Below are 16,136 nucleotides of genomic sequence, written 5' to 3' on the forward strand. Positions count from 1 at the left end.
AGATACCATTTGGAAACTGTTTGGATTACCATTTATGCCAAGTTAAAGCAATTGTTCAATGTTACTACAAGTCTGGACTCCTTTTGTTATACTTATTCATCATCCAAGTTCACCTACCCCTTTTTGCACTGCTTCGGACCACATCACGTCTGGGATCCAAAGATATCCAGGTAGGAACACCGTGACACGTGTATATAACATCTACAGAGACCATAGGCCATCCCTGCACCACCAATCCTACCCTGGGTACCAACATTACCATCTACAAAGGGGACTCCATGTCCTAGTTGCTTAACTGCAACTGGCGTAATCTTTACTTGCTCTATAAGAGGGACATATTTCGTAGAAACCTCCCAATGGGCAAGGGATCCCCGAGGCATGGCCAGTGGGCCTGTTGCACATTGAATCAATGATAATGATATGTTATACAGTATGTCTAATAGATTTTCTGCTTTATAGGTCGGGTATATTGTTTATATTTTTTCAGTAACATGTTAGATTCTGTTCTGAAACTTGTTCTGTAAAGAACTAGAATGTTTTCTTCTCTGTTTTAAGGTTTATTTTACTGAACTGTTTTTATACATTGAGATTGAAACATAATTTTTTTTCTGTTGTGTAATTTAGGCTTGTTTCACACTTCCCGGCTGGGAACAGCCTGCCGGATCCAACATTGCCGAATGCTGCCGGAATGCCTTCCGGCCCCATTAATAATGGGGTCTGGCAGTGATCCGGCCGCAATCTGGCAAATAAGCAGTGAAACGGCTGGACAAATACCAATCCGCAGGCAGTTTTTTTCTGCGGATTTGCCACATTCTATGCTGATAAAGCCTGCCGGCAGTGTGAAACAGGCCTTAGTCTACCTAAATCTTTCCAGTATGTAACAGCCTCTTCAAGATTTCTAATGTGAAACTTAATCAATTTGCATTCTACCCTTTAAGTGCCCAGTGTCCTTAGTAAAGATATAAGGATATAGGGGGCCATTTATTATACTGAAATACACCAAGATTAGGAGTATTTCAGGCGCAGATGGCGCCCAGCTCATGCCAGGTCTAAAAGTGTGGGCTGGGAAGGGGACGAGATGCCTTTTTTAGGCGTAGAAAAAGCTCTAAATGTAATACAGTTTGGAAGCTGTCTTACATTTCAAACTGGCCCTCGATGCGCCGTAGTTATGGAGAGGCCTGCGCTTCTTCATTACTTCGGCGTATCCACTGCCAGCTATGGGGCTTTGTTAAGACCGTTGTCTAAAACACCGGTCTTAAAAAATGGGCCCTATAGTTATAAAATATTCTGCATTCCATAAAAAATATTTTTAAGTGAATATATTTATCCACTGATCCTGAATATAGAATTGTCAAAGTCTTCCTGTAATATGCAGGTTATGTGGAGGCACTGGTGATACCAGCAGGAGCCAGAAGAATTAAAGTGGTAGAGGAAACTCCAGCACACAGTTATCTAGGTAAGACAAAGTGGCCCTCCATTCCAGAAAAAAATCATATTATCTGTGTAATGAACACTTAGCTCGTGACCTTCTTTTCATCTTCTGAATTGCAGATCCACCAATTCGTGTTCTGTCATCCTAGATGGCCACACTGCTTCTGAGGCTACCTGATGCATGCTGTGCATTTGGTAGCCTAGGACACTTCCTGTTGCCCTCAGTTTAGCCAGCAGTACTCATATGAACAGTGCCATTCCAAGAGCAGGGCTGGATAAGCTGGAAGTGTCTTGGACTAGCAATGCACAGTTTGCATCAGGTAGTCTGAGAAGCTGAGAGGTCATCCTGAATGATTAAGGCCTCATGCACACGACTATAATTTCGGTCTGCATCCGATCCACATTTTTTGTGGATCGAGTGTGGACCCATTGATTTCAATCGGGCCGCAAAAGATGTTGATAGCACACTGCGTGTTTTTCACATCCGTACGTCCTTTCCATGACCCTGCAAAAAAAATAGAGCTTATCCTTTTCTTGTCCATTTTGCGGACAAGAATAGGCTTTTGTAATGCGGGATGCACATGGCTGGTATCTGTGTTTTGCGGACTCAAAATTTGTGGACCACAAAAACAGGTATGATCATGTGCATGAGGCCTAAAGAGGAGTTGTGTTCAGTAGTTATCCCTCTCACATGTTTATTATAAACTTTTATACTACCGTTTGGGTGGTTTCACACTCAAATCATTTTGGAAAACTCTGTATTTTTTGTGGCAGTTTTTCATACAGTTTTTGAGACAAAGTCGGAAGTGGATTCAAAAGGAGTTGTTGGATATTTAAGGAAGGACTTAAGGAGAACAGCAGGTTCAGCCGAAAGTCTAATGTGTATGGGGAGCTACCGACTCTCCCAGGACAGATGATGTCAGCGAAGAGAAGGTTTAGGCAAACTGGATCATTACACCCAATCCTTTCATTCTTTTTGGAGGTGTCTGGCAGAGACTCTCTCTTCTCTTTATCATTGATAACCATGCAAAAGTATTCACCCCCCTTGACTTTTTTCGTATTTTGGTGCCTCACAACCTGGAATTAACATGGATTGTTTGAGGATTTGCAGCATGTAATTTACAGAACATGGCCACAACTTTGAAGATGTTTTTATTTTTTATTTTTTTTATTGTGAAGCAAACAACAAATAGGACAAAATAACAGAAAAAGTCAATGTGCATAACTATACACCCCTCTAAAGTCAATACTTTGTAGAGCCACCTTTTGGGGCAATCACAGCTCCAAGTCACTTTGGATAAGTCTCTGTGAGCTTGCCACATTTTACCACTGAGATTTTTGCCTATTCCCCTTGCAAAACTGCTCCAGCTCCTTCAAGTTGGATGGTTTGAGCTTGTGAACAGCAATCTTTAAGTCTCACCACAGATTTTCTATTAGATTGAGATCTGCGCTTTGACTAGGCCATTCCAACACATTTATATTTTTCCCCTTAAACCACTCAAGTGTTGCTTTAGCAGTGTGTTTGGGGTCATTGTCCTGCTGGAAGGTGAACCTCCGTCCTATCCTCAAATTACGCACAGAGTGGTACATGTTTTGCTCAAGAATATTCCTGTATTTAGCACCATCCATCTTTCACTCAACTCTGAAACAGCTGCTGAAACACATCCCCACAGCATGATGCTGCCACCACCATGTTTCACTGTGGGGATGGTGTCCTTTGGGTGATGTCATGTGTTGGGTTTGGTCCAGACATAGCGTTTTCTTTGATGGCCGAAAAGTTCAATTTTAGTCTCATCAGACCAGAGCACCTTCCTCTATACATTTTGGGAGTCTCCCACATGCCTTTTCGCAAACTCACAATGTGCCTTTTTGTTTTTTTGCTGAAAGTAATGGCTTTCTTCTGACCACTCTGCCATAAAGCCCAACTCTATGGAGCGTAATGCTTATTGTCGTCCTATGTACAGATACGCCAGTCTCTGCTGTGGAACTCTGCAGCTCCTCCAGGGTTACCTTAGGTCTCTGTACTGCCTCTCTGATTAATGCCCTCCTTGCCCGGTCTGTGAGTTTTGGTGGGCGGCCATCTCTTGGCAGGTTTGCTGTTGTGCCATGTTCTTTCCATTTGGTTATGATAGATTTGATGGTGCTCCTGGGGATCATCAAAGATTTGGATATTTTTTTATTACCTAACCCTGACTTGTACTTCTCAACAACATTGTCCCTTACTTGTTTGGAGAGTTCCTTGGTCTTCATGGCAGTGTTTGGTTGAGTGATGCCTCTTGCTTAGATGTTGCAGCCTCTGGGGCCTTTCAAAAAAGGTTTGTATATGTAATAACAGATCATGTGACACTTAGATTGCACATAGGGGGCCATCATTTCTCTAATTATGTGACTTCTGAATGTAATTGGTTGCACCAGAGTCTTTTATGGGCTTCCTAACAACCTCTTTGTGAATACATATGGACATGCCAATTTTTTGTTTTCTATTTCTGAACAATAGTTTTATTTATATATTTTTCTCATTTCACTTCACCAACTTAGACTATTGTGTTCTAATCCATCACATAAAATTCAGATTAACAAAACATTGAATTTAAGGATGTAATGTAACAAAATATGAAAAAAGTCAAGGGGGTGAATACTTTTGCAAGGCACTGTATACACATATGGTTGAATCAAGCGTTATGTGTATTGAGGAACTGAGAAAGAGTTGTCTGCTGAGCATGTATATGTATGTGGGAGTCAGGAGAGATAACTGTCAACTGAATGATCATTCAGCCAACAGCTATACAGGGTGTACAGCCACCTTTATACTTTTATCTTTTGGATCAATACCTGGTTTTGGCTCAAAAAACTGCAATATAAAACAACAGTTACATTTTCCCAAAAAATGCTGGGTGTGTGAAATCACTCTAAAATGGTGGCATGCTCCATCAGATGCTGTATTACAGAGGTGTTGTTGCTTTAAGTTTTTGTGATACTGGCTAAAACTGAGCTTTTACTTCTAATTTCTTTCCTAAATTTATACACATACTTTGCCTGGATTTTAACACGTCTGCAACAACATGGTCTTACAAGGTGTTTTTTATTGTTTTTGCTTAGTAATTTTTTTAAAGATAAACATGCAGCAATAATATGCAGCAAATCTTTCTTTTTATCATTATTTCTTGCCATAGAATTACTACATAATGTAGCTCTTTTGCCTGTTTTCTTAATTGGCTTCCATTGAAATGTATCTGTAAGCTGCTGCATGTCGTAAGGAAATGAGACAACACATTCCAATGGCACAATCATTTAAATTATATCACAGATGGAAGCAAGTAAAGCTGTTATACTATATATGAAAATGTAATCAGGGCAGCCAACACCCAAACCCTGCTAACACCGAAAACCAGCTTTAGCTCCACTAGATTCTGTTTGTCTTATAACATTGCAATGTACAGCAGATAAATGTTTAATTTCCATCATCCCCTGCACCATACCTTTTGCAAATTAAATAACAATTGACTGAAGATTGAATATATATAAATGAAATCTAGAATAACTAAAGTGCACTATATTTTTCTTATCCTGGTTAGCCAACAGCTATCTCACCTATCTCTACTTAGAACATGCACACTTGGCTAAATAGGTAGAGGAGAATATACTGCTTCTGGTCAGGAGGTCTGGACAGGGGGACAATGTACAGTATTTATCAAATGAACATTCCCCCCCCCCCCCCCCAAAAAAAACTACTTGATTCAGTGTTAATACAGAACTTACATTTATATTAAAGGGGTTAGTTTGGAGGAAAATATTCATGGCCTATCCTCAGAATAGGTCATCAATATCTGATTGGTCGAGTTCCAGCTTCTGGCACCACCAAATCGGCTGTTTCAAAAGGTTACAGTGCTCGACTTTCTTCACAGTATTCCAAGCACAGCGCCATTCATTGTATGGCACAGGGATTGTCAACCTGTGGGCCTCTAGATATTGCAAAACTACAATTCCCAGCATGTCCTAATAGCTGTAGGCTGTCCAGGCATACTGGGAGTTGTAGTTTTGCAACAGCTGGAGGGTCGCAGGTTGGGCATCCCTAGTATAGCAGATGTGCTTGGTATTGCAGCCTATTTACTTGTATCGGACAAAGCTGTGCCTAGAGCATGTGACCAGTGAAAGTGACGTTACTGGCCTAGGAAGTGAGCACCCAGCCTCTTCAAACAGCTGATTAGCGGGGTGTCGGGAGTCGGGCCCCCAACGCTCAGACATGAATGACTTATCCTGAGGATAGGTCATCAATATTAACCCTTTCCCAACAGGGCAAATTCCTGTTTTGTGTTTTCTATTTTTACTACCTACCTTCCCCCCAAGCCATAAGTTTTTATTTTTCCGTTCACATAGCCATATGAGGGATTACTTTTTGTGGGACAAGTTGTACGTTCTAATCTTGCATATGATGTAGTGGGAAAAAAATTCCAAGTAGGGTGGAATTGGGAAAAAAATCTAATTCTGCTATGGTTTTATGGGTTTTATTTACAGTACAGAATTCCCTATTATATAAAACTGACATAGTAACATAGTTTGTAAGGCTGAAAAAAAGACATCTGTCTATCCAGTTCAGCCTATTATCCTGCAAGTTGAGAGGAAGGCAAAAAACAAACAAAAAAACTATGAGGTAGAAGCCAATTCTCCCCATTTTAGGGGGGAAAAAATACTTCCCGAATCCAATCAGGCAATCAGAATAACTCCGTGAATCAAGGCACTCTCCAGAAATCTACCTGTTATCTTTATTCTTTGGATGAGTACGATTTTACAATACCACATTTGTACAGTTTTTTTTGTGTTTTAATACTGGAAAAAAAAAAACTTGCAAAAAATGTATTTTATCCTTTCATCGCCATATTCTGACCCCCATAACTTTTTGATATTTACATCTATGGAGCTGTGTGATGGCTCACTTTTTGAGGAGCAATCTGTATGACTTTAATGACTGTAATTACTTTTTGATCATATTTTTGTTTTTTTGGGAGGTGAAGCAACGAAACAATGGCAAATCGTTAATTTTGATATTTTTTTTGTCAAGAATTCCTAATGCTTGAGGCTACCACAGAGAACAGCTTCCCCGATCTCCATGCAGGGCCCCATGAGCACAGTGCTTCCAGAGAAAGCCGACTCAGATGCCGTTGTCACAAATTAACACTGCATCTGAAGGGTTAAATGTCTGTGATTGGTGTTATTACCGATCACAGATATTAGTCCTGGATGTTTACTGTTAAAAAAACAGAAACCTGTCAGCTATGGTGCCCGCTGCGCTTGTGCACATACGTCATAGTTAAAGACCCTATTTCCACTATACATGTATGGTGGTGGTCGGGGAAAGGATTAATCTCCTGGAAAACCCCTTTGAATATATAGCATAATGATGCTAAGTCTATTTGTAAATTTAAATTTGTAAAATAATTTTAACACAGCAGGTGTGGATCCACTGTGTCAAAGAATAGATTTGGCTTGAAACTAATGGCATTATCCCCCCTTTCACCCATATACCAGGATCTAGTCTTTGCTGCAAGGGAACTACCAGGCCTTTACCTCTTGAAGCGGTATCAGTTATGTAACAGCTGACCCATGCAGTTCAAGAGACACCGGTCGTGGCACCAAAGGTGACATTTAAAATTGTGGTCAATGCACAAGCCAAGTTCAGGGCAGGCAGAGTTATTGAATCTGGTAAACAGGCTAAAGGCTGGGGCAGGCAGCACAGTCAATATGAGAGTCAGACAGAGGTCAGGCATCAAAGGGTCAAGTCTGGAAAGAGTAAGAGGTCAGACACAGGAAATCAAAACGGACAATAGCACATCTTCGACAAAACTAACAATTTACAGGACCTATTGCTCAGATACCCTCCTATAGAGAAAGGTTCCTTAAATACCCTAGGTACCCTGCTTGGACCATGCATGGAGAAGGCCAGGAGAAGGCTGCAGCCCAGCATGGAGTGAATGGAGCAGTGCTACTCCGGTAGTCATGTCCTTTGGGAAGGAGCACAGGGAGAGACACTGGAGGACCTGGACCACTTGAACACCAATGCTCTTGTGACCATACCACCTGGGTGCAGGGAGATGGGGGTGGATAGAGCCAACATTGTTACATGAGTTTCAGGGAGAGGTTTCAGTGTTCCATGTATTCAGCTAAGGCAGACATTCATTGTCGTATATCCTAGTTTCATCATTTATAACCCTAGTAGCCTCAACACTGGTGTGGTATCAGTTAGTGGATAGCAGAGAACCTGCTTTAAAAAGAGCGCCCCCTTAGTTATGAACAGCATCAGGAGGTCCTCATACACATAAGATCAAAGTAAGACCTCCACAGACGTTGTTAGGTTTTGCATAGGTTTATGTAATGTGACCATCTTTATAGGAGACCTAAAAAAGAAATATATAAAGAGCCATATCCATACAAACTTCTGTACATGTATGTCCATCTCCAGTGTAAAGGTAAAAAAAAAAAATATAATATAATTGAACACTAACTTATCTACTAATTTAATATTTATTTTGCCGTAAATAAGTCTTCATACAGCTACATCAATATAAACATTAAAAAAAATTCTGGCAGAATATGAGGCGGCAAACAACATCCAAAGCCTAAGGTTGCAGAGATTCTGATGATATACTGAGAGATTCTGATTTGTGCTACACGCAATGATAGATTAAAATCACCTTACACATATTCACACTATTCAAGTCAAGTAGGATGTACAGTATATCTTCAAACGTGAATGAGCCTAAGGCTGTGTTCACACTGCCGTCAGTGTCGGAGCCTCTGATAGCAATAGAGTCAGATTTTGCTTAAAGTGGCAATGTGTTGTGGGTTCAATTATAAATGGAAACTATGACACCTTGATAAACGCAGCCTAACAAGAGAGTCAAGGAAACAAATCCTCCTAGGCTCCTGTAGGCAGTACTCTGAAAGTTTCAAACAGTTGCTGCTTCTTTTGAAAGGTATTAAACAGACTACTAAAGTATATTACAAAAATATGTATACATGAAATAATAGGGAAAACAAAGAGTAGCATATCTACAGTGGTGCTCGAAAGTTTATGAACCCTTTAGTATTTTCTATATTTCTGCATAAATATAAAACCTAAAACTATAAAAGATTTTCACACAGGTCCTAAAAGTAGATTAAGATCAAACGACTTAAAAACATATTAGAGAGGCAAAATTATGCAGACCTTTAGGATTAACAAATAATATGAAGGCTAAACGTTTTCATGCAAAGTCTTATCTTCACAACACATTCTTGTGGAAGTTGAGGTTCAGTTGAGCTCCAGAGCTCACAGAACAGACAATTCCTACTTACAGAAAGACAAGAGCCTCATATTATCTCCAGAAACAGTGTAGAAGCAGTTCTTTTATCAGGCTCAGGATTTCAGCTAGCTCTAACACACCCCTACTTTCTCATTGCCATCTTATGTATTTCTGTTACATGGCACGGATCTTGCCTAACAACAGGCAGTGAACTGAAAATTAGGGAGAAGGGAGACCTCTAGTGGCCATGACTGTAAAGATTTTGTCAGGTGGGTGCAGAAATAATTTTTTTAATTTACAAGTTAAATTTGCTAGTGAAACCATTCTCTATTGAATGAAATGAAATTGTGTAAAAGTACACTGACTCTTTAAAGAAGAATAAAGTTAAAGTCCTGACCTTAATCCAATAGAAATGTTTTGGAAGGACCTGAAGCGTGCAGTTCATGGTAGGAAACTCACCAATATAACAGATTTAAAGTTATTTTGTATGGAGGAATGGGCTACGGCTAGTTTTAAACTGGTGTTATTAGTTCTGCAAAGAGAAAAGAAAAAAGAGGTTGAGTGGTCCCACCAGGACTGGAGGTCCTGGGGAAAAGGCGCCAGAGGGATGGAGAAGATGTAGATGTAAATTAGAAAGGTATAAAATATCCTATAGAATGGGATAAAAGAGCACCACAAACTATGTGCCTGTTCAATGACTTGTTGGGGAAGGCTGCACAAGTGTTTTAGGGAGATGAAAAAAAATTTTCATTCCCAATAGACAAATACCAATACAAGTGAATCTAGTCTGGAGGCTCCAAAGGACAAGATGGATCCAACCGGACGGGATTCAAAAAAGAGAAAACACTGTAAAAGGCGCCACTCCCAAGGATGTGGAAGAATTAAATGTAGTGGTTAGTACCCCCTAATGCCGGAGGATAATAAATGGTGATATATAGTGAATACATGGAATACTCTCCTAAGGGGAGATTCCTGATGATGACAGCTGGAGTACTCACTTCACAGGGGGGGTTAGTCACAGGATAAAGCTCAAGACACTCGTGGCCAACTGCCCCCCTAGCTGGGATCTCATGTAGAATGATATCAATTGATAGCAGCCAATATCAAGGCTTCTGATCAATGTGGTTTATTACAATAAAATATCCCAACGCGTTTCAGAGGTGTTATAGTCCTCCTTCTTCAGGGGTATTAAGAGAACAAAAAAGTTTTTTTAGACATACAATATAGTAAAATCAGCTGGATACACAGAAGTGCAAACAATGAAGTATATGAAAAATGTATGAAAATATCTGAAAATATATGAAATATATAAATATACAAAAATATAAAAAATACATAAAAATATGCATCGTCATGAATAGAATAAATAGATATAATAAATACACATTCACATGTCTATATCAACAAAACAACACTTGTAATATAAACTTGTAATATAAAAAAGAGGGTCAGACTGTTGTATATTCCACTTATAAGTAATGCTACACCATATTCATTCAATGAAACATAAATATCCATCCAATCCCTACTATAAACAGGTTGAGTTCCATTTTGTAATATGCTAAATCATTATTTGCCTATTAAAACATTATTTACCTTCAGGGGTCTTTTCCCAGGGTCTCCACTGCTTCAAAAAAAAGGACCTGTTCCCTTTTGGTGAGCTTCTCCTTTAATGGATATTTAAATAGCACATGGGGATGGCGTGCAGGATGAGCCAGGGCCCAAACCGGAAGTTTAAGTCCCTCCCAGCTAAAACCCAACTAGTGGCCAAAGTCAGCAAGGGAAAAACATGATAAGCTAGCCCCAGATGTATATGTATATTTATCGCCATGTATACTGGCGTGAAACTTATAAAAATATGCCATAGACCAGTCGGATCGCCATGCGTTCCAGCGTGGAACGCACCGCGACTTCCAGTAAGCGGTCCGAACATCAACTTCCTGTGCGTTCCACGATGGAACGCACAGCGTCCTCTAGCCAGTGGCCCGCACATCACTTCCTGTGCGTTCCACAGTGGAACGCACAGCGACTTCCGGTAGGGATCGCGGCTCTCATATGTGTTCCAGTATGGAACTATACCTCAGATGTCGACAGTTGTATCATATTTTATGTTTGAGAGGAAGTGGTATAAGTCACCTACTGCATAGTAAAATGTAAGATAAGGATATGAGACAAGAAGATTCAATTATCTGATGGTCTATACAATAATTATAATAGATAGGGATTGGTATGATAAAAATTAATAGATCTAAATATACATATATATATGGATAAAAAATATATATAAATATAAAATCCTAAATAAAATGAAAAGGATGGGGATGGAATATAATTGATAATGAAATAAAATAAAATAAAATAAAATAAAACTAAATGGACCAGTGGATTATTAATATATTAAAATTAAAATTATATTACACTGAATGAACCGGTGGATTAATAGTTATGTTCGGAATTATAAATATGTTAAAATAATATAACTGGATAGATTTATAAGGTGTTGGTTACTTATTTAAAGGGATATTGGTTAATTCCTTAGTAATACATTACGTTGTTGCATTTTTGTATTAAAAATAAAAAATTGACATATTCAAGGCACTCATTAAGACCGTATGGTGTTAAAGTGTTTAGGTGAAATATCCAGTACATTTCTTTTTTACATAGTGTCTGAAAACAATGAGTGACCTGTTCGATTGGAGTCACCCGTAGACTTATAGGGTTACTATCGTGTATTTTGGCAAAGTGTCTGGACACACTATGAGTGAGCACTTTTCTTGTGATGTTGGAGCGGCTATTAGTTCTGGCAGGCTGTTCAGGCAGAGAACAGCCTGCTAGAGGTCTCTGTATCGGATTATGTCGGTTTTTACCGCAATGCCCGTCTGCCCCATAGACTATAATGGAGTCTGGAGGAGATCCAGACGCTACCCGGCAAATAGTGGCTTTTGTCCGGCTAAATCCTGGTATATTTGCTGGGTAGCGGCCAGATCTCTGCAGGACCCCATTAATGGGGCCAGTAGGCATTGCGGTAACATCTTGCAATGCTGGATGCAGAGAGCTCTGGCAGACTGTTCTTTGCCACCCACAATAGCTTTCCAGAGCTAATAATGTTAATGTGAAAGAGGCCTTAAGTTCCTCCAAGACGATGTACAGGACTACTCAGCAATTACTTGAACATTTAATTGCAATTATTGTTGCAGAACAGGGCCACACCACATACTGAAATCAAAGGTTCACATACTTTTGCCACTCACAGACATGTCCCATCAGATAATTTTTTGTGTCATATATACAGAAATATAGACAATTCAGAAGGGTTCACATACTTTCAAGCACTATTGTATATGAGGTGAGGAGGTAGCATTAACTAAAGGGTCTAGGAACCTATGGGGGCCCAAAGAGCCCTCTTTCACACAAAAAAACACCACTATTGTAAAACGCACAAAGTAGGTTGGGGGCCCTTTGTTTTTCTCAAAGATAATCAGGTGTTAAGTGGAGATGGAAGACACCTGCTGTAGAAAATAGCATCACAGTCTGGCTTTGGTCAGAATTTTCTAGTATTGAAGAGTGAAGATTATAACATGGCTTGACTGATGCACTGTTAGTGATATAATACTCTTAAAGGGATTGTGTCATCAAGATTATGCATATAGACCTGATTACATGTCATATACCAGTATATAATTTATGAATGCTGTAGTTTTGCTGAAAAAACTATTTTAAATATACAGTGCCTTGCAAAAGTATTCACCCCCTTGACTTTTTTCGTATTTTGGTGCCTTACAACCTGGAATTAACATAGATTGTTTGAGGATTTGCATCATTTAATTTACAGAACATGCCCACAACTTTGAAGATGTTTTTTTTTTTGTTTGTTTTTTAAATTGTGAAGCAAACAACAAATAGGACAAAATAACAGAAAAAGTCAATGTGCATAACTATTCACCCCCCTAAAGCCAATACTTTGTACAGCCACCATTTGTGGCAATCACAGCTCCAAGTCGCTTTGGATAAGTCTCTATGAGCTTGCCACATCTTACCACTGGGATGTTTGCCCATTCCTCCTTGCAAAACTGCTCCAGCTCCTTCAAGTTGGATGGTTTGCACTTGTGAACAGCAATCTTTAAGTCTGATCACAGATTTTCTATTGGATTGAGATCTGGGCTTTGACTAGGCCATTCCAACACATTTACATGTTTAGCAGTGTGTTTGGGGTCATTGTCCTGCTGGAAGGTGAACCTCCGTCCTAGCCTCAAATCACGCACAGAGTGGTACAGGTTTTGCTCAAGAATATCCCTGTATTTAGCACCATCCATCTGTCCCTCAACTCTGACCAGTTTCCCAGTCCCGGCTGCTGAAAAACATCCCCACAGCATGATGCTGCCACCGCCATGTTTCACTGTGGGGATGGTGTTCTTTGGGTGAAGTGATGTGTTGGGTTTGCTCCAGACATAGCGATTTCTTTGATGACTGAAAAGTAAAATTTTAGTCTCATCAGACCAGAGCACCTTCCTCCATACATTTTGGGAGTCTGCCACATGCCTTTTTGCAAACTTACAACGTGCCTTTTTGTTTTTTGCTGAAAGTAATGGCTTTCTTCTGGCCACTCTACCATAAAGCCCAACTCTATTGAGCGTACGGCTTATTGTCGCCCTATGTACAGATACTCCAGTCTCTGTTATGGAACTCTGTAGCTCCTGCAAGGTTACCTTAGGTCTTTGTGCTGCCTCTCTGATTAATGCCCTCCTTGCCCGGTTGATACATTTTGGTGGGCGGCAGGTTTGCTGTTGTGCCATGTTCTTTCCATTTGGTTATGATAGATTTGATGGTGCTCCTAGGCATCATCAAAGATTTGGATATTTTTTTATACGCTAACCCTGACTTGTACTTCTCAACAACATTGTCTGTTACTTGTTTGGAGAGTTCCTTGGTCTTCATTGCAGTGTTTTGTTAGTGATGCCTCTTGCTTATGTGTTGCAGCCTATGGGGCCTTTCAAAAAAGGCGTGTATATGTAATGACAGATGATGTAACACTTAGATTGCACATAGGTGGACATAATTTCACTAATTATGTGACTTCTGAAGGTAATTGGTTGCACCAGAGATTTTTATGGTCTTCCTAACAGAGGGGGTAAATACATATGCACATGCCTATTTTCTGTTTTCTATTTCTAAACAATAGTTTTATTTATATATTTTTCTCATTTCTCATTTTCTCATTTCTATACACCAACTTAGACTATTGTGTTCTGATCCATCACATAAAATTCAGATTAACAAAACATTGAACTTAAGGCTGTAATGGAACAAAATACTAAAAATTTCAAGGGGGGTGAATACTTTTTCAAGGCACTGTATACATGCAAATACCCTGTGAAAAGAGAGCAAGGGGCTGTTTTAACCGTTAGTGGAGCCAAGCCACGCTAAGCACCTCCCCTCATTCTCAAGTCCCCTCCTAGCTGCTCCAACGTTATTCTGAGGCTGCACTGTAATCTAGCATGAGCACTTTTACTTGTCACCTAAGCGCCTGCACAGTGCCCCATCCATGTGCTGTCATGAGCCTCAGGGAAAGAACTGTGCATGTGCCAGCTTTTTTTTTATTAAGCTGGTGCATGAGCAGTTCTTTCCATGACAAGTAGGTGACAAGTAAAAGCGCTCACACAAGATTAGTGTTGCCTCAGAATAATTTGCATATATATATATATATATATATATATATAAAATCACTTTTCCAGCAAAACTGCAGCATTCATAGGTTACATACTGGTATATTTCTGACATTGTAGGAGACTTCCAATAACATGTAGTCAGGTCTATATGCATACTCTTGCTGACAGAATCCCTTTAAAAGCACAGATGTTTATTAAATTACCCTTTTGGGAAAAAATGAAACCATTAAGATTTTCTTCCCACTATACTTGCAAAGAGAAGAGGCTCGGATTTATGACAGGAAGTAGCAATTCTATTTTTTATCTTGCATCCATGTTTTGGACAAAGCAGAGTATTGTTTATTCATGTTGTACGAGTTGACCCTTGAGACCTGTGGCTTTTAATGAAAATTGTGTAACGGATTTTTAATATACATTGTAGTAGTCTTGAAACCAGCATATTTAATAGACTTGCGTCTGCTGTTCTAGTCTTGATGGGGCCTGCGCTGCCGGAGACACCATGTAATTTATGACGAGGTACAGGCCCAGTCCTTGCGCCAGTAGGAAATCTACAGCAGTTGGGAGCTGCCGTAAATTTCATTTACTATTATGCCAGTTTTTGATGTAAATAATGATGATTGTGTTGGGGTGATAGCCCCACCCACATCCCACCCACATCCCACCCTGGCCCAACCCTAATTTCTTAAACCTGGCAAGGATGGTGTAAAATGCCAATTGAGACTAAAAAAGTTGCAATGGCATTTAAAGTGTCACAAAACTGGTCAGAAAGACATGTAAGGGGAATAACAGAATACCACATTTTTGTATTTTATATATGTTCCAAATACATCCAGGGGTTTCAACCACACTTGCATTAAATGGCATCTGTCAGCAGATTTGTACCTATGAAACTTGATGACCTGTTACATGTGCACATGGCAGTTGAAGGCATCTGTGTTGGTCTCCTGTTCATATGTGCCTAATTGCTGAGAAAAAAAGATATTTTAATATTTGCAAACGAGCCTCTAGGGGCAATGGGGGCATTTCCTTTACACTAGAGGTTCTCTCTCTGCAATTGCCACACCCTCTGCTGATATATGCCTTTAAAGGAGTTTTATTGGAGGTTCAGTGCCATTCTTGAATTTTATAAATATTGAAACTTTAGTGGACACCAACAAATGCTTTGACACCTTTTGGGCAATTTTATTACTGCATTCTACTGGACCAAGAATATTTTCTAATTGGTCTTCATAAAAATGTTGTCATCTATAGCCTTCAGTTCTACTCCATCTGCAGACTGTTGCTTCTGCTTCCCACTAAATTCCATCAGATAGCTACTCTGTTGGCTCCAACTATGGCCCTTATCTCCACTACATAAGGACCATAAACACTCATTTAAGCTAAATTAGAACCAAACTGATAAGGATATAGCTTAAAAGAGTATTTATGAGCAGCTAGAGAAATATAGATAAGGGCTGACAGAATTCAATAAGAAGGAGAAACAATAGTATGCAGATGGAGTAAAAGTGAATGCTGTAGAAGACAAATTGTCGAGATTTTGTTTAATAAAGACCAATTGGAAAATTGATTTTAATTGGTAGAATGCAATAATAAAAAATCCCTCCCAAAGTATCCATAGCTTTTAACCCTTTCACTGTAAAGAACATATCTCATAGGTCCTTGCAGGGTGGCAACTCAGTAGCCAAGGACATACCTCATATGTCCTACCTACTGATGCCTGTATCTCAGGCTGGCAATCTCATCTTTAAAACAGGACCAC

General features: G+C 39.6%; 1 protein-coding gene across 1 annotated transcript in view; it reads left to right on the forward strand.

Moving 5' to 3' along the window:
* The window catches only part of ADAMTS19 (ADAM metallopeptidase with thrombospondin type 1 motif 19), a 366,657-nt gene that overhangs the window by 307,458 nt on the left and 43,063 nt on the right, over window positions 1–16,136 (forward strand). Inside the window, exon 16 of the mRNA XM_040415985.1 lies at window positions 1,376–1,456. Coding sequence (XP_040271919.1) covers window positions 1,376–1,456 — 81 coding nt within the window. The remainder of the gene's footprint in view (window positions 1–1,375; window positions 1,457–16,136) is intronic.

The sequence above is a fragment of the Bufo bufo genome, chromosome 2, assembly GCF_905171765.1.
Source record: "Bufo bufo chromosome 2, aBufBuf1.1, whole genome shotgun sequence".
NCBI classification, from domain to species: Eukaryota; Metazoa; Chordata; class Amphibia; order Anura; family Bufonidae; genus Bufo; species Bufo bufo.